Source organism: Macrobrachium nipponense, chromosome 19 (genome assembly GCF_015104395.2).
Source record: "Macrobrachium nipponense isolate FS-2020 chromosome 19, ASM1510439v2, whole genome shotgun sequence".
NCBI classification, from domain to species: domain Eukaryota; kingdom Metazoa; phylum Arthropoda; class Malacostraca; order Decapoda; family Palaemonidae; genus Macrobrachium; species Macrobrachium nipponense.
The window spans coordinates 73,739,009-73,759,008 of NC_061088.1; the positions used below are offsets into that span (position 1 = coordinate 73,739,009).

The following is a 20,000-nucleotide window of genomic DNA, read 5'->3' on the forward strand; positions in this document are numbered from 1 at the left end:
TATGCAAAAATAAATATGAGGGGGGGATACTCAAAAAGCCAAAATTTGTGGGTGGATATGCAAAAAATATGTGGGTGGATGTGCAAAAAAATATGTGGGTGCATATGCAAAAAGAATGTGGGTGGGTATGCAAAAGCAAATGTGGGTGGATACACAAAAAATACGTGGGTGCATATGCAAAAAAAACTGGGTGGATACACGAAAAAATTGTGGGTGGATATACAAAAAAATTTTAGTGGAGATACAAACAAACAAAACATATGTCGATGGATACATTTTGAATATGTGGGAAAATATGAAAAAAAATATTAGTGGATACTCACCAAAAAAAAATGTGGTGGGCGGGGATACGCAAAAAACTGTAGGTGTTTACACAAAAACGATTTTTGGGGTAGGTATGAAAAAGTAAAAAAGTAAAACTATGTTGGTTGGTACTTAAACAAGTATGTGGGAGGGTATAAAAAAAATTGTGGTGGGTACAAAAAAAGTCTGTGGGTGGTTATGCAAAAGAAAAAAGAGGAAAATATCTGGGTTACAAAATTTTTTTAAAAATGTGAAAATATGTGGGTAGGTACCCAAACAAGCGTGGGTTGGTATCCAAAAATAGTAATTAAAATATGTGGGTGGGTACACACAAAAAATATGTGGGTGGGTACGTAAAATATGTGGGTGAGTGCTAATAAATATATGTAGTTGGATACACATAAAAGATATGGTTGGTTACACAAAATAATATGTGTGTGGGTACACAAAAATATGTTGGTGGGTACTCAAAAATTATATGTGTGGGTACACACAAAAAATGCGGCTGGGTATGCAAAACTCGTCATAGATTCATAGGAATTGTATTTTGCATCCAGAAAGTATTAACTGAAAAGTGTTTATCATCATTTGTTAATTGATATGAAATATGAATATAGAGCGTACAATTTGAGCCTGAGAATGAGTGCATATATATATATATATATATATATATATATATATATATATATATATATATATATATATATATATATCTATATATATATATATCTATATATATATAGTATATATATATATATATATATATATATAGATATATCTATATATATATATATAGATATATATATATATAGATATATATATAGATTTTATATAGATATATATATATATATATATATATATATATATGTATGTATGTATATATATATATGATGTGCATGTGTTTATATCTGCATATATATATATATATATATATATATATATATATATAATATATATATATATATATATATATATATATATATATATATATATATATCATTCACGACATGGGCGTACCTCAGTGGAAAATATGATTGTTTTTGAAAAGGCCCATTATTGTTTTATTATGATCATTGTATAAACTTAATCTAATTTTTGTTGTTGTACTGCTGTGGTCTAAAAGTATCACGCTACAGGTATGTTATTATTATTATTATTATTGTTATTATTATTATTATTATTATTATTATTATTATTATTATTATTATTATTATTATTATTATTATTATTTCCCGTACTCATGCCACGCGCATACAGCCGACTGACAAAGGATAAACAAAGCTGTTTATTGTCTCTTTTGTTTCGACTAGGCATAATGCTGAAGCAAATTATTTGTTTGAACGCTTTTGAAAGCCGCACTAATACTGCCTATTATTCATTCGCAGGTCCATCCCGCCCCCACCACCATTACGAGGAGATGAGGTTAATGAATTGGAAAAGGATTAGTGAAGGACGTATCTCTCGGGCCTGATAGGACTCTCGTCACTGGGATTTCACAAACAGGATAAAGCTGCTATCCTGCCATCCTGCACTCCTGACATAAGGATTCCCCAGCCTCCTCTTTCTTTCAGTCGAGGTTTGTGCGCAGCTATATGTCCTAAGTGGAGAGTCTGAAGGAGGAACTTCTTCTTCTTCTTCTTCTTCTTCACTCTCGCTGGTGCAGTGGGGTAGACGCCGCCAGTGCTTGAACTTGATCGAGGCCTAAGACCAAAACCGGGACCCTTTCATGGTATCCGCCAAGACGATGGGGACAGTTACCATACCAGGATCCTAACGTGACCCAATGTGACCCCCTTTGGCCCACAAGGCACCATGTACAGCGGCCAGATGATGAGCTTCTCCCCTCTAGCCGCCAACACCACGTACCTGGATGCGGTCTTGGGCGGCTCCGACCGGCGGGGCTTGCTGGACCTGCCAGACCACACGTCGTCGGATTTCGACGGCCAGAGCCCTCCTCAATACCTGTCGACGGAGACGCAGCAGCAGCACCAGCAGCAACAACAAGAGCTGCTGAGCGACTACCAGCCGATGGACCTGGACGACGCCGCCATGCTCCTCAACGACACCAACGGCACCAACTTCACCTCCTACATCCCGGAGGGCCTCAAGTACATCAACAGGACTCAGCTGATCGCCTACTCCCTGCTGTTCCCCTTCGCCGCCGTCGGCAACCTGGTGGTGTTCGTCGCCCTCTTCAGGAACCGCCACCGGAAGTCTCGGGTCAACATGATGATCATGCACCTGTCCCTGGCCGACATGATCGTCACCTTCGTCTTCCTCCCGACGGAGATCACGTGGCACATCACCATCGAGTGGGTCTTCGGCAACGTCGGCTGCAAGGTCTACAAGTTCCTGTCGGCTTTCGGCTTCTACATGTCGTCCATGGTGCTCGTCTGCATCTCCCTGGACCGCTACTTCGCCGTCCTCCACCCGCTCAAGGTCAACGACGCCCAGAGGCGTGGCAAAATCATGCTCTTCTTCGCCTGGGCCATCTCCTCCGTCATCTCCCTTCCCCAGGTAAGCCTTCGTCTGGAGAGACACCCCACTCCTCCCTCACCTCAATCCTCTCGATTCTTAGGGAAAGAAAAACCTGGTGAATGAACGGTGCCTTTTATCCGTCGAGAAACTAATTAATCATGTTTTAATTCGCCTCTTGGCCTTATAAAAATGAAGTCGTTTTCCGCGCTATTGAGCACCCCGGAGGTCAGCTAATGACAGGCTTCCCTTTGAGCCTTGATCGTCTGTAGAGCGAGCCAGTTTTCAAAAGCGTCAGCACAGCTTTAACCATTTTTCCAAGTAATTAGACTTCAGGGGTAAAATGCGTAAACTCTGAATTGCTCTCAAGTACCTTCAGTAGCCGGAACCTTTAACTAAAAGGAAGTGATGGCTGCAACTTGTCTCCTACGTATCACGAATACGTTGTGAAAAAGTCAACGAATTTTGTCCATTACTAGATAATCGTATGGAGCAATGCTTACAACTACCAATCAGTCATTAGCTTCTCTTGAAACTGTTTGTGATGTTTGTGGCGGAAGTTACTGACGTGTGACGGTTTTATTTTTATTTTTTATTTTTTTTCACTGAAGTGTGGACGCACCGTAAGAGAAACGGCGCTGAAGCATGGTGAATATAATATATATATATATATATATATATATATATATAATATATATATATATATATATATATATAATATTTTATATAAACTTACTTCCATCAACTGCAAGTAGGGATGTAACTAAATACAGTTCTTACTGCATTATCCATGCAGATATTAATAAATAGGATATACAAATTGTAGTAATTACCTCTCATTAATGAGACCAATATTACAGTTTGTTATATATATATATATATACATACACACATATATATATATATATATATATACACACACATATATATGTATACTGAATTTTTATCACATCACCGGGATTCATACCCCTCGGAATTTAATATATTTCCATATGTGTTAGCCGAAGGAGGAATTTTTTACTTGATGATAATTTCCTCATCTCGTGGATTCGAACCAGCGCACAGAGGAGATATTGTAATCTACGGGTCACTTCTTATCTTGCAATTGGATCTAAGGCTTTGTAATGACAAGCGTATCCAAAAAGTGTAGTTATTACACACACATACTCAGATATATAGATAATATATAATATTAATATATATCATAATATATTAAATATTATATATGATATGAAATTTATCACATCACCGTGATTCATATGAAATCATTCGAGCTACATATATGAAAATATATCAATTCCGAGGTAGAGCGAATTAGATATTAAAGGACATTTTTAGCTCGAATGATATAAATACATATATATATATATATATATATATATATATATATATATATATTATATATATATATATGTGTGTGTATATATATATTATATATATATATATATATACATACACATGTATGGTGTGTGTTTGTAATAACTACACTTTTTGGATACGCTTGTCATTACAAAGCCTTAGATCCAATTGCAAGATAAGAAGTGACCCGTAGATTACAATATCTCCTCTGGGCGCTCGTTCGAATCCACGAGATGAAGAAATTATTATCAAGTAAAAAATTCCCCCTTCGGCTAACATATATGAAAATATATTAATTCCGAGGTAGAGCGAAATTGAAGGACATTTATAGCTTAATGCATGGGGGGGGGGTATGAATCACGGTAAAGTGATACAAAAAAATTCATATATATACATATACACACACATATATATATGTATGTGCGTGTGTGTGTGTGTATATATATATATATATATATATATATATATATATTTTTATATATATGTACATGTGTGTGATATTTTTATATATACATATATATTTATATATATGTGTGTATGTGTGTATAGTAATTCCTTAAGCCAGTCTCAAATTTCTCTGTTCCTTGTCGAAATTGCTTGGGGAAAATGACTGTTATCCAATTTCAGGTGGGCCTCGAGCTTTGCCGAACTTGCTCCAGCTAAGTGGTGCCAACTTGCAATAGCAGTGCACTGTTACATCTAACTTTTTTTTTTATGACAACAATTGTATCCTCTATATCCCAACGTGGTATCCTTGCATTCAACCCCACCCCAACCTCTAGTTCATGTTTATATTATATATATATTATATATAGATATATATATATATATATATATATATATATATATATATTTCTACTTATTTATTATTATGTATATTTATTTTTGCTGTTGTAATAAATGAATACTTTTTTCCCTATTTCCCATTACCTTCTGTTACTTCGTCTTCATATTCTTTGAAAGCTTGAATTTCAAGTCATGGGGTTCTCTTGTGCCATATGAATAATGTTCATCGTATGAATAATAATAATAATAATAATAATGGGCACAATTTTCAGTGTCGAAAATAATAACAATGATTGCAGGTCCACAATAAATATCGCATGTGAAGTATATAAAGTGTTTAATGATAAGAGCTTTCGAACCCTGCACCAGGTTCATCCTCAGCAAAGTCACTTTGCAGAGGATGAACCTGGTGCAGGGTTCGAAAGCTCTTATCATTAAACACTTTATATACTTCACATGCGATATTATTGTGGACCTGCAATCAATAATAATAATAATAATAATAATAATAATAATAATAATAATAATAATAATAATAATAAGAAGAAGAAGAAGAAGAAGAAGAAGAAGAAGAAGAAGAAATTCAGTTTCGTGAAAACAAACTGTTAAAAAATCCACAATTTTAACGTCTACACTGATGAGGAACGGTCTTTGTTTTTTACATAAATATATATTTTGATATTTTTTGTGGATTTTTTAACAATAATAATAATAATAATATTGATGATAATAATAAGTGTCAAAAGAGCTCTTGTGTTTATAACTTGAAGTGGCCATCTCCAGTGAACTTTGTCCCTTCGCATCTATTTACTTATTCTAGTAAGAACTTGGATAATAATCCTCAGTCTTTAACTTTACACATAAAGTTCCCTTTATAATCACACAAATGGCTCATGGAAGTCTCTGAATATCGAACCAGTTTAAATAAAACTTGTTAATTGATTTTTTATATCATTCATTGACTGTCATGCAATTATTCTATATTTTTTATGAACCGTAATTCCTTTTCCAACCTCCTCATTCTTTTGTGGTGAGACAAGAAGTTGGCGGTGGATTATTGCAGTAACACAAGTGGCACTTGGAAACTTTCATTCGTGTATCATGGTACGATTTCGTAGTCAGTTTCTAAGTGTTATCTTGGTCAAGCTGTTAAAGTTAGGAGATAAGTAAAGAAAGTTGGAGGCGTAACATTCATAATCCATCATCTCGTCCGTGAAAAGTTGCATACGTATCACCTAGTTCGTTCAATCTTTCCCTAAAAATCATAAATTAAAATACGATAATTTCCAGAACGTAGTTTTTTAACTCGATGTGAAAACTGTAATGGGATTTCCGTAGATTTAATCCACTAAGCCTCTGAATTCGAGGTAGTAGTATATAGTATTATATTATTTATAAATAATATGTAATTCGAGGTAGTATAAGTATGTTTATAATATATAATGATAATAAGAGTCCTTTCGGAACTCATGTTCCCAGCTTTTTCTCCCCACCACAAAATGGAAGAGTTTTAGCGGATTAAAATCTCTCGTTACGAGTTGGGAATTAAAGAAATGTTTTCATTTTGTGGGTAATGAGATCAACATGATAAGATCCGGGAGAGAAATGAGGAGTTGAAATCCAGCTCTCGAATAGATGTGAACCAGCTCTCTCTCTCTCTCTCTCTCTCTCTCTCTCTCTCTCTCTCTCTGTGAAAAGTTTAATACTTTTCTTGACATTGATATGAGGATATGATAAATGTCATAGACTTCAACAGTCTGTTTCAGATCTCTCTCTCTTTTTATATATATATATATATATAATAATATATATAATTAATATATATATATATATATATTAATATTATATAATATCCTGGACTCCTTCATTACTAAGCACCATGTCCCTTCGCTACGAACCCGGGCATCTTCCACGGCTTTGTAGTAGAGTATGTATACCCTGAGTCGACGTCCTCACTCCCAAAAATAGACATGTCACTCAGTTTTAGCTAATGCAGTGTGAGGCACGGCTCTTCTTTTTTTTCAGGATTTTTATTTTCGTTTTCTAATGTCTTACAAATTTTACCATTTAACCTTTGTTCATCTGATTTTTGAATGATTCCACGGAGCATTATACTTTCAGTAAATATATATATATATATATATATATATATATATATATATACATGTGTGTGTGCGTGTGTATGTGTGTGTTTGTGTATGTGTAGGTAAACCCGGCAACGGTTCGAATCCTCCCAGGGACGAAGCACTGTCCAATTATGATTCCTCTTGGATGTGAGTTATTCCCAGGGCTTGGTGCAGTGGAAATTAAACGTGTAGTTAACATTTTGACAATTACGCACACATATATTATATATATGTATATATATAATAAGAGAGAGAGAGAGGAGAGAGAGAGAGAGAGAGAGAGAGAGAGACGTAATACCATTCCTCGACCTGACTGGGTTCATTACGCCTCATGATCAGCAGTTCTTGCTCAATACCAAAAACCGTCAGCTCAGGAGAGCCTCATGTTCCATCACCTCATTACGCGCCATTTCCCCCTCCCTCCCTCTCCATCTCCCTCCCTCCCTCCTCCCTCCCTCCCTCCCTCTCACCTCTCATTACACCTATTTCCTACGCGTATTGACTTTCCGAAAGTCAGGGGAAAAGCGCCAAGCGTCCCGGATGCGGGAATAGAAATACTTTATAGAAATGGCGCCCTCGGCTGATTACCACGTTAAAACCTGCCGAGTGCCACTCGAGGTTACCAGTAAGACCTCCTCGAGGGCGAATATGGCCCCCGCTCCACCCAATTAACGTCGAGTTATGACAATGGGGCGTCGTTATTCATTCAGTCAGCGAGCCAGCCAGCGATCCGGTGTAGACTGACTCTCTCTCTCTCTCTCTCTCTCTCAGTGACGAGCCGTCTCTCTCATGTTGCAGTTCTGCTTCCAGTTTATTCATCCGTATATCTCTCTCTCTTTCTCTCTGTCATACATACAATCATACACATATGTATATATATATATTATATATATATATATATATATATATATATATGTAATGTATGTATGTATGTATGTATGTATGAACACATATACATATGCTTGATGAAGCATACATGTCACTTTCATTCACTCGTGCATTGCGTTTGTATTATGAGCCATATTGACTTAATATTTTGAAACTCCTGCTTAGTCGAGATGTGAGTTCCATTCTCTTCAGTTCCTAAGCTCTGTTGAAACAGGATTCGAGTCAACGGGTACCAGTATAGGACGTAGTTAATTTCTTGGAATATCTTTGCTGTATAAAAGTTATTCAACAATGAAATGCCATGTGTCCGTTTTTAGCTAATATCCCTTACCATCAGACTGATGGGGTATGCGTCATTATTTTCGCTCCTTGGTAGTCTAATTGTTTTTCATTTGTAACTCTCAAAATAGTATCCCATTCCAGCTCTGTAATTATCTCTGCAAGTAACTCAACCAAGTGTAAATATTCTCTCTTTTGACATCCATTGTTGTATTCTACTGTCGTTTTGACGTATACCGTCCATTATTGAAATATTTGAATAATTTGTGCCACAGTTTCGCGGAGTTGGAAACCCTGGACAGGTGTATTACTTCCTTCAAAGTAGAACGTATTGTAGTGTTAACGAGTCATTGCTCCCACATCCTGTTCCTAATAGAATTGCAATGGCAGCGTCAACACGGTGCAAGGAATGCTTTCTAATTACTTCCTAGTTTTCTGATACGTAGACGAATTCCAGCGTAGGGGGTTAGCGTCATCAGTGCACCTTACGTTGTTAATTGTAGGCATTACTTAAGGTTCTCTGCAACGTCCCTTCGGCCCCAAGCTGCAACGTCTTTCATTCTTTTTGCTGTATTTGCGTTCATGTTCTCTTTCATCCATCTTACTTTCTATCTTCTCCTAACAATGTTTTCGTAGTGCAACTGCTTTGAGGTTTTGCTCCTGGTACACCTTTCAAACCTCCTTTATTCTCAATTTTCCTTTCAGCGCTGAATGACCTCATAGGCCCCATCTCTTGGCTATGGGCTTAAGTCTTATATTCCTTATATTCGTAGACGCATTCAAATTGATAGTTTTTCAAAGCTTTTGTAAGAAATAAATCTTTATTATTTAAGTTAGTTCAGGTAAAGCTCTCTTTGGATGTCATAAACACATTAAGAGATGCGAGTTTTTAAATATTTGATTTATAGTAGAAGGATAAAGGGAGGGATTCCCGTAGGGGGAAGTGCAATCAGTGCATTACTTTAGATTCCTTGTAGCGTCCCTTCGGCCCCTAGCTGCAACCCCTTTCATTCCTTTTACTGTACCTCCCTTCGTGTTTTCTTTTTTTTCATCTTACTTTCTTCCCTCTCTTAGCAATTATGCCAACATTATTTTCAGCTCTGACTGACCTGATCATAGGTTCCAGCGCTTGGCCTTTTGTCTTAGATCTTATATTCCAGTTCCATAGGTCCCAGCGCATGGCCTAAATTTTATATTCCAGTGCTAGACGTCCCAGAACTTGACCTTTGGTTAACTTTTATATTTATATTTATATAACAATTCCAGTTCCGATAAAGAAAGGGAAATACAGACTAAATATTGTGGTGATATTATAGAGGAGTGAGGCACCGCTCGAGTTTGCTAACCCCTTGATTGAATCTTCCTAAATTCATGGGTCCTAATAGAGGCCTGCTCAGTATCCTGGACGCGATGGCGGGTCAAATTGAGCAACAAAAGGGTTATAAAGCCCGAATTTGATTGGGTTATGAAGCATAAAACACGGGGTACTGGCCCTTATGGCGATAAAACCCGGCTACGAGAGTGATTTTAAGGTGAATGCGTTTTGATCACGGGGAGCGAAACAGTATGCGCCATTAATCCGTGGATGGGTCGATCTTTTTTTCATATTTTGTTATTTGAATAATGGGAAAAAACATGCTGGTGATTTAGGAGCTCCTGATGCAAGTTGGAAAGGTATTACAAACTGTTAAAAATACATCGGTAATATATGTAAATCTGGAAATGTAAACTGAATGTAAAGCGCTTTTCAGTAACATGTTTTTAAGAAAACTTTCCTCCTTACACGGAGAGAGTGATTAAAAATAACATCGAGATTTTGGTTTCAGAATCAAGTTGTTTTCGGATAAATTTAGCATGCAAGGAAAGGATTTTAGTATGAAGTTGTTTTCGGATAAAGCATGCAAGGAGAGTTGGTTTTCAATTTTTTTTTTTTTTTTTTTTTTTTTTTGAAAGATTCATTGTAAAATCCAATTGTTTTTAGGTCAAACATTCATAGAAGGGTTGAATGCAGAATCAAGCTACTTTTAGGTAAAACTTACAAGGAAAGGTTGATTTCAGAATCAAGTTAATTTTAAGTAAATCATAAGTGAAAAGGTTGATTGCAGGAGCAAGAAATTTTTAGGAAAACATACATGGAAAGGTTGATTGAAGAATCAATTTACTTTTAGGTACAACACACATAGAAAAGTAGGTTGTGGAATAAATTTATTTTTAGGTAACCTTTACGGTGAGAGAATGATTGTAGAATTAAGCTAGCTCTTAGTAAACCCCTGACTACGTTCAAGTACTTTTAAAAAAAATGAAATCATCCTTACAAGGAGAGAATTCTTGTATACGTGGCCAGGTTCAAGTTCCATATAAAAGAAACACCCCGTTAACGCAGAAGTTTTTGTAGATTCACCTGATAACTATACTCTGTTTTTTTTTTTTCATCTGTCCATCCGCCTGTGGTGTTTTTGTATGGTAACACTGCGTTCCGGGCTTTAAATAGTGACTGTATATATGTGTAAGTTTTAGGTAAATAAAATGATATCTGGGTGTACATTTGCAACTAAAAAGTGTTTTAATAATTTACTGTATGCGAAATACACCGTTAATATTCGAAATAGGATATTATTATTATTGCTGAATGTAAGCTGAATGTAACTATCTAAAGCCCGGGACGCAGTGTTACCATACGAAAACACCGCAGGCGGATGGACAGATGGAAAAAAACAGAGTATAGGCAGAACACCCTACAGGAACAGTTCAGTTGTATATATTAGGTAGGATCAAGTTTGTGTCAAATGTAACTCACTCTGAGGATGTCAGAACCCCTCCCCCCCCCTCTTGTTAGAGCCCTCTTCCCCACTTTGCTAACCCGAACCCCCCACCATGTTAGGAACCCCCATCTTATTAGCATTTTTAAAAAACCCCACCTTATAGGGACCCCCGTCACCCTCGCCATTGTTTAGAAAACTCCCATACCATGTTACAACCTCCACCTTGTTAGAACCCCCTTAAAAGAACCCCCATCATATTAGAACCCCCTTCCTGCCTTGTTAGAACCCCTACCTTTTTAGAAACACTCACCTTGTTAGAACACCCCCCCCCTTTACCATACCTTGTTAGAATTCCACCTCGTTAGAACCCCACTCCACCTTATGAACACCCCCCCCCCCCACCTTATTAGAACCCCACCTTGTGAGAACCACCCTCTTTCTTGTTAGAACCCGCAACATATTAGAACCCCTCCACCCCCCTTCCAACCTTGTTAGAACCCCCTCCCCACCTTATTAGAGACTCGCCTCGTTAGAATCCCCACCTTGTCAGAACCTCTCCAACCCTGTTAGGACTCCACTCCTCCTTGTGAGAACCACTCCCTACTGGCTAGAACTCCCAATTTGTTAGACCTCCCCTCCCCCTTCAACCTTGTAGAACCTCCGCCTCACCTTGTTAGACCCCCCCCCCCCTCCCCCCCTCCCCCCCCCCGCCCCCAACCTTGTTAGAATGACATTGCACTAAGCATCCTGGACTGCAATCAAATAAAGAGCGATGACCGAAACGGACTTTGTTGGTACAAAAGCTATAATAATAAAAAAAAAGTTTCATTAGATCACACTGGGCTGTAGTTCTGTGTGATTAATTGTTTCCTGCGTTAACGTTTTTTTCCCCAAATCAGAATCCATTAATCTTTCCTCTTGATATTTACTAATAAAATAATGGTATGATAGTCAGTTCATACATCAATGCACTTATCTCTTTAAATGATGCATATATACTTTTTAATATAATTGGTATTTGATATTGCGAAACGCGGAGTTGGGAGGCTTTTATAATATTAGTTTGGAAATATGATAAATAAATTCTTTTAATAGAATGTGCACTCAAAACTTTTCCGGTTTTATTTTCATTTCTTTCATTGTTTTTTTGCACCAGAAGTTCCACATTTGGTTCGTCTGTCGAGCAAAGTATAATATAAATTGCAGATCCCTTTTATTCTGTTGATATCTAGCTCGTTGCAACTTGCATTGAATATTTGTATAGATATTAAATGGTAAATCTTTACTATTATATTAGATTAAGTATTAGATATTTACTATTATATAAAATTAAATATTATATATTTACTATTATATTACATTAAGTATTAAACTTTTACTATTTTATTGAATTAGATATTAAGATTTAACTATTATATTTAATTAGATATTAAATATTACAATTTTACTATTATATTTAATTAGATGTTAAATTTTAAAAATTTAATATTATATTTAATTACTTAATATTAAATACTTACTGCACTATTAAATATTAAGTATTAAATTAAGTCTTAAATGTTTACGACACTATTACTACCAACTATACTCTGTTTTTTTCCATATGTCCATCCGGCTATGGTGTTTGCGTATGGTAAAACTGCGTCCCGGGCTTTAGATAGTTACATTCAGCTTACATTCAACAATAATAATAATATCCTATTTCGATTATTAACGGTGTAATTCGCATACAGTAAATTATTAAAACACTTTTCAGTTGCATATGTACACCCAGATGTCTTTGTATTTACCTAAAATTTACACAAAACATAACCATCTAAAGCCCGGGATGCAGTGTTACCATAAGCAAACACCACAGGCCGGTGGACAGATGGAAAAAAACAGAGTATTATTGAATTCACCGCCTAATAGAGAACATTATCATAGTGGTTTATATACAGTTAGAGCCAATGTTCCAGTTAACATTTCTGAGGTTTAGAAACGTTTGGGAAAATCTCAAAGAGAGAGAGAGAGAGAGAGAGAGAGAGAGAGAGAGAGAGAGAGAGAGAGAGAGCATAGTTTTTAAGCTTAGTATTCCAGTCTCGTATGTGACATTCACTTTTTCCACTTCCCAGTTATTTTCATTTCTGGGGAAAAGGTTGCGGAAGTTACGTATTTTAAAGAAAGGTTTGATGAGGCCTTTATCTTATTATTTTGATTAACGAATTTCCTCTCCTGCAAGGAGGGATCTTATCTCAAAATCTGACTATAAAAACTCATTTTGTAACTTCCTCTGGCCTTAATCTAATCGGTGGTGTTTTTTTTTTTTTTACATGCAGACACTATCATTCATGCAGAGTCTCTCTCTCTCTCTCTCTCTCTCTCTCTCTCTCTCTCTCTCTCTCTCTCTCTCTCATGGAAAAAATTAAACCGATATATATTTAGCAAAATTCTTTAAGGTTGTCAATGCTGTCAATTTGCGAAAAAAAATTATGATAGTGGAAAGTTGACATTATTATCATTAGCCTAGCTGCAACCCGAGATTGAAAAAGCAAAATACCAGAAGTTCAATGGTTCCCAGTAAGAAAAAAGCAAGACAATGTAATTATAACCACGAAATTCAATGCATGTTAACTTATTCAGTTAAATAAAATACATGTGTGCCCGTTTAAACATCTGAAGTTTGGACGGTGTAACTATATATTACTTGACTTTGTCAGAACAGTAAGCAAACTAACAAAGAACTGGTCTTGAAACCTCACTCAAGGAGAGGCAGGAAGTAACTGTCAAAACTGAAATGTAACTGGAAAGACTTTTGGCAGGAACTGGCGAAACTATTGAAAGTAACTGGAAAGACTCTTGGAAGGAACTGGAAAAACTATTGAATGTAACTGGAAGGACTCATGGAAGTAACTGGCGAAACTATTGAAAATAACTGGAAAGACATTTGGAAGGAATTGGCAAGACTCTTGAAAGTAACTGGGAAGACTTTTGGCAGGAACTGGCAAGACTCTCGAAAGTAACTGGAAAGACTCTTGGAAGGAACTGGCAAAACTCTTGGAAATAACTGGTAAAACTCTTGGAAGCAACTGGAAAGACTAGGAAGGAGCTGGTAAGACTTGGAAATAATGGGCAAAACTCTTAGAAGCTACTGGAAAGACTCGGAAAGGAGGAACCGACAAGACTCTAAGAAGTAAGACTTTGAAAGTAATTGGCAAGACTTTAGAATAACTGCCTATCTTAATACTATTATGGACCCAAAACACTACCTAGAGGAACATCAGAGCTGACATTCCTCCACCCACTACTCTCTTCTTCAGGAGCTGCTCGCTGCAAATTATTTAATAGAAAAATTCAACGATTATATTGAGAAATGCCCCCTTTATCTCCCCAGGTAATTATCATTACCTCGTTCTGATACCCCGCATCCCGGGCCGGCCATCGGAATATCCTCTTTTCTCACTTGAATCGGATCGAGGCTTAGTAATGTGGAGAAATCGAGAAGTTGAGACGCCACTTTGGTTATTGAAAATACACTGGGGACGTCATGACAATAGCGGAACTGGAGTTAAGATCAGTTTATACGCATTACAAGACTAGAATTTAGGAAGCTGAAAGAGGTGGCGCATCACGAGCGTCCTCTGCCATAAGAAGTCCCAACTTTAAACTGAGGATCACGTCATTGCTTTTGCAATAGATATTCCTTTTTATGGAATTGAGCAGGCCTGGACTATCAGGTGTCGTTTCGCGCGTCATTTTGTAACTTTGTACGAGAGAGAGAGAGAGAGAGAATATCAGCGAATAAAGTGAAAATAATGCAGAAAAAATTTTCATTCGAAAAAGATCCATATTGCTTATCGTTCTTCGTTTTTTGCGAAAAGGATAAATAAAAAAACAGTTCTTTATAAAGGGTCGATGAGAATCCACTAACATAACAATAAATAAAGCAGAAAAAGGAAATGAGTAGACAAGGGAAGACAGAGTCAAAAAGTCAAAATGGATGAAAGTAAGAGAAGACATAACATCCATATCTCCACATTTATTTCTGATGCAAATGAGAAGTCTCTCTCTCTCTCTCTCTCTCTCTCTCTCTCTCTCTCTCGCATCCTTTCACATTCTTCAGAAATGCATTATCCCCTCGGGCCGAGGAGAGAGAGAGAGAGAGAGAGAGAGAGGAGAGAGAGAGAGAAAACAAACCATTCCCACCAAGATAGATGCACGTCGTTATTTTGAGAGCGGGGCTCATATAGGATGCACGCTCAATGCAAAAGAAAAGAAAAAAAAATATATATATAATTATATATATATATATATAATATATATAAATAATATATTGATATTTATGTAAATTATTTTTATATTTTAATATATATATTATATATGTATAATATATTATATATTATAATATTATATAATATAATATAATATTATATATATATATTATATATGTAAATATATATATTTTATAATTTATATATATATACTATTATTATATTAATAATATATATATATATAATATATATATAAAATAAGGGGTATACCCATAAAAACACCAAAATAAAATAAGGGGACCCAAAAAACACCAAAACATAGGAGAAAACGTACTATATTTCAGAGGACTAACTGTCTCCCTATCTTCAGGTAGATGAATGAGAAAAAGTTTACAGAAAAGGTGGTATTTATACCAAGAGGTCCATCCACAGGCAAGCCAATTTAGGTCACCCCCGCTGATAATCTTCCTTTAATCTTCTTAAGTGTTGGTTGAATGAAAAACCTTGTCGATCGTATCTGAAATCCATGCTCCTTTTGAGATGTTCATTACCTGCCTCTCTTTTATTAAGGCCGATTCCATCATTTCACTCTTGTACCGGCAGTTGCTGCTATAAATTACACGTGACAAATTCCAGTTTATTCTATGGTTATGTTTCAATTTATATGGTTGAGAAAATAGCCGAGTTCTGTTGTCCATACCTAAACTGACCGTTTGTTTTGTATTAATCTCTGGGGAAGTGATTTACCTGTAAATCCGATATAAGATTGGTCACAGTCCTGGCATGGGATTTCGTAAACCCCAGTGTCCTTGGGAGATGTCTTTTGTTGGACGTTAATCAGGGATTTGGCTAAAGTATTTGGGTAAGTAAATGCAAAAGGGTTAGATTTTCCGAGGGTGTGGGTTACTCTCTAATGTTGTGTCCAGGTGGAGAATTTTTATTTATTGTTGGGTGTAATCTTGGTCTTGTCTATAGGGGGTCGGTAGAAAATTACGTTTGCTTTGTGAATTGCTTTCTCAGTTACATGGTCAGGATACTTTAAAGATGAAAGTTTGCTTGCGAATTAGTTCAAATTCTTTTTCAGGAATTCTGGGGAACAAATTCGTAAGGCTCTTAAGAACAGGTTGCTAGCTACACCTATCTTGATAGTTATGTCGTGATAGCTAAAGTAGTGAATGTATGAAAGTGAGAACGTTGGTTTTCTGTATATGGTAAATTTGTATTCTGTCGTGTCTCTGATTATTAAAACATCAAGAAAAGGAATTTTGTTGTCTGTTTCCCATTCAACTTTAAATTTGATGCTGGGCACTAATGCGTTTGATTTTGAGAGGAATTCATTAAAATTGCCCCACCTATTATCCCAAAATGTTAGGATATCATCCACATATCTCATCCACAGCATGTTTTTGGGTTTTATTGCATTTATAACTGTAGTTTCAAAGTATTCCATGTACAGATTGGCTAAAACAGGACTTAAAGGACTACCCATACTACACCCGAATTGCTTGTAGAATGACTCCCCGAATGAAAATACGTTATTAGATGCACATAATTCAACTAACTTTATTATTTTGTCAAGCGCCAATGGGAAATGATCTGAAAGGGGGATAATTTTTCCCTTAAAAACTGAAGAACGTCCTGTACTGGTACTTTGTGAATAGGGAGTCTACGTCAAGGCTGAAAAGTTTTATGTTGTGAAGTGGTATATGCTTCTCTGAATTTGTGACAAAATCTTCCGAATGTTTAATAAATGACTGGGAGAAAAAGTGCCTAAAAAAGGGGAAAAGGAGGCCAGCTAACCATTTAGAAATTTTGTAATTGAAAGCTCCGGCACATGAAACGATGGGTCTGAATGGAAGATTGTCTTTGTGAGTTTTGGGAAGGCCATAAAAGTAGGGTAATTTAGGATTAATTACTTTAAATTTCTCTAATAGTTCAATACTCTTTTTGTCTTGGCCAAATTAGTCTTACTTTCCGAAAAATTCTGTTGGGAAACGTTTTGTTTTGGACCCCGGGGATTTTTCGTCAGTTTTCGTAAGTAAGGTTTGTGGTCGACCTAAGGAGCGCTGGTTGATTTTGTCTTACGGAGGTAGAAGTCATTGTCCATTATTACGATTTTTTGCCGCCCCCCTTCTTTGTCGGATCTACTTATTATACATCTAACTTTTTTAGCGAGTGGATGGCTATCATGAATCTGCGGGGAACAGGATATTTCTTATGTAGGTCAGTTAAAGCATTTAGTAACACTCCTTTTAAACATATCTCTTCTCGGCTGTAGTTTTTGTCAGATATGAATTTATCAAAAGCCACTATGAAGTCTAGGTTGTTTTTGCGGTCTGGCATAAAGGCAAAGGATAAGCCTAAATTTAAAACTAAATGTTGATTTACAGTAAGGGGGGTGTTAGATAAGTTTAAAACTGTCTTGTTGCTCAAGATTATTCCATGCGCTATTGTCTATTAGGTTATTTAACTTGCGTAAAAGTCTGTTGGAATGAGTCACGCTATTATAGGCAGCAATGTCGGAACAGAATGAAATCAGAGACCTGTATATGTGGTCCGTAGTGAGGAGGCGAAGATTAGACTGAGTTCCATATATCACTCTGAAGAGGGAGACAGCAGTCTCTGAAATATAGTACTTTTCTCTCTATATTTTGGTGTTTTCATGGGCTCCTTTTATTAGATGGAATTCTGTTGTTACAGAACATTTTTACCAGTCATATATATATATATATATATATATATATATATATATATATATATATATATATATATATATATATATATGCGTGTTTGTAACCGTAAACTGGTTTCCCTAACCTCTCTATCTCCTGTACTAAATTCTCCTCACTTCTCTCTCTCTCTCTCTCTCTCTCTCTCTCTGAGTCGTTCGTGCTCTACCCCCCCCCCCCCCCCCCCCCCCCCCCCGACCCAGCCCCTTAGCGTAGTAATTGATTCCCGTCATGCATCAAACTGGCCGAAACTCCTCCATCCAAACAATGCAACGTTTTGTATTCCATCCCCCCTCCATCCAGACCATTCACGAGGGTTATCCGGCAACAATTAAAAGATAAACTAAAAAAAAAAAAAAAAAAAAAAAAAAAAAAAACATAAAATAAAGTGCTCCGTGCGAGTTAGATCAGTCCCGATCGGAGGCGTTTTCTCTCTCTCTCTCTCTCTCTCTCTCTCTCTCTCTCTCTCTCTCTCTCTCTCTCCTGTAAATTGATTCCAATCATCTCTGTCTCTCTCTCTCCTCCAATCATCTCTTTCTCTCCTGTCAATTGATTCCAATCATCTCTCTCTCTCTCTCTCTCTCTCTCTCTCTCTCTCTTTCCTGTCAATTGATTCTAATAATCTCTCTCTCTCTCTCTCTCTCTCTCTCTCTCTCTCTTCTCTCCTGTCAATTGATTCCAATCATCTCTTTCTCTCCTGTCAATTGATTCCAATCATCTCTCTCTCTCTCTTCTTTCCTGTCAATAGATTCCAATCATCTCTTTCTCTCCTGTCAATTGATTCCAATCATCTCTCTCTCTCTCTCTCTCTCTCTCTCTCTCTCTCTCTCTCTCTCTCTCTCTCTCTCTCTCCTGTCAATTGATTCCAATCATCTCTTTCTCTCTCTTTCCTGTCAATTGATTCCAATCATCTCTTTCTCTCCTGTCAATTGTTTCCAATCATCTCTCTCTCTCTCTCTCTCTCTCTTCTCTCTCTCTCTCTCTCTCTCTCTCTCTCTCTCTCTCTCTCTCTCTCTCTCTCTCCCCGGAGATGCATTGCGTGATTTTGTGCTATCGGCGAATTATCTGGAGGGATTACACCCGACCGAAGCGAAACGGATCCTCCGGATGATCGATTTTTAATGGTTGGGGCAACTTGAGTTTTGGTTTTTATTTAAGTTTTGGTTTTTATTTTTTTATTCACTTTTTTATACGATCCACCGATAATCACTCCTCGCTGCAACAGCGGAAACTAATGGCGGACAGGGGGTTTTCACAGTAATCTGATTCTAGTTTTGGAAGAGGTTACCATTTTTGTGTTTTTGTTTGGCATCCTCCATACTGGTTTGGCCCACTGCAATAATTTTATTATTATTATTATTATTGAAGCTACATTCAGACGCTGTGGAAGTTTTCTGCACAGGTTGTTCATCTGCAGTTCAGCAGTTAAAGTAAGAATGTAGTGGTAACCATTGCCTTCATTACATATATATGTGCGTGTGTGTGTATGTGTATGTATTTATGTTTATGTATAAAATGAAGACAATGGACACAGAAAACGCATCGATATACGGGATATATGGGAAAGTGTTGAGCTAACGCTCCTTTATGGAAGTGAAATGTTGATAATGAAAGAAGAATTGAGAAAGAAGGAGAATGTAGAAGCTGTTGAGATAGCTTGGTCAATTAGTGTATTTGGAGTAGAAAAAAAATTAATTAGGGAAATATAAATTTGATGTTGCAATGTTAGCAAAGTCAGCTTTACCGTTGGACGGTGTGTGTGTGTGTGTGTATTAATTAAATCCATCAGTCTGGCATAAAAACTTTTCTATGAAAAAATGAGATTGATGATAATTACGAACTAAAGAGATGATCCGGGCCGCTGAACTACGATATTCAAATATGCAATAAATATGAGAAAGAGTAACGTTAAGGCCGTATTGTCACGATAACTCAAAATTAATCCCGGTCGTAAATCCGCCTCGGCTCATGTGACGACTTTTCCTAGTCAGACGTGAGGACGGAAATTGGCCTCTGCAGTGTTGACAGGTTCTGAAGCGCATT

The 20,000-nt window shown here is 36.6% G+C and overlaps 1 protein-coding gene across 6 annotated transcripts in view; it reads left to right on the plus strand.

The window, feature by feature from the left end:
* LOC135218247 (adipokinetic hormone/corazonin-related peptide receptor variant I-like) overlaps positions 1 to 20,000 on the plus strand; it is a 206,535-nt gene that overhangs the window by 131,012 nt on the left and 55,523 nt on the right. For all 6 annotated transcript variants that reach the window (XM_064254423.1, XM_064254414.1, XM_064254431.1 and 3 more), the window contains exon 2: positions 1,689 to 2,820. In XM_064254423.1, coding sequence (XP_064110493.1) covers positions 2,116 to 2,820 — 705 coding nt within the window. In that variant the 5' untranslated portion in view covers positions 1,689 to 2,115. The remainder of the gene's footprint in view (positions 1 to 1,688; positions 2,821 to 20,000) is intronic.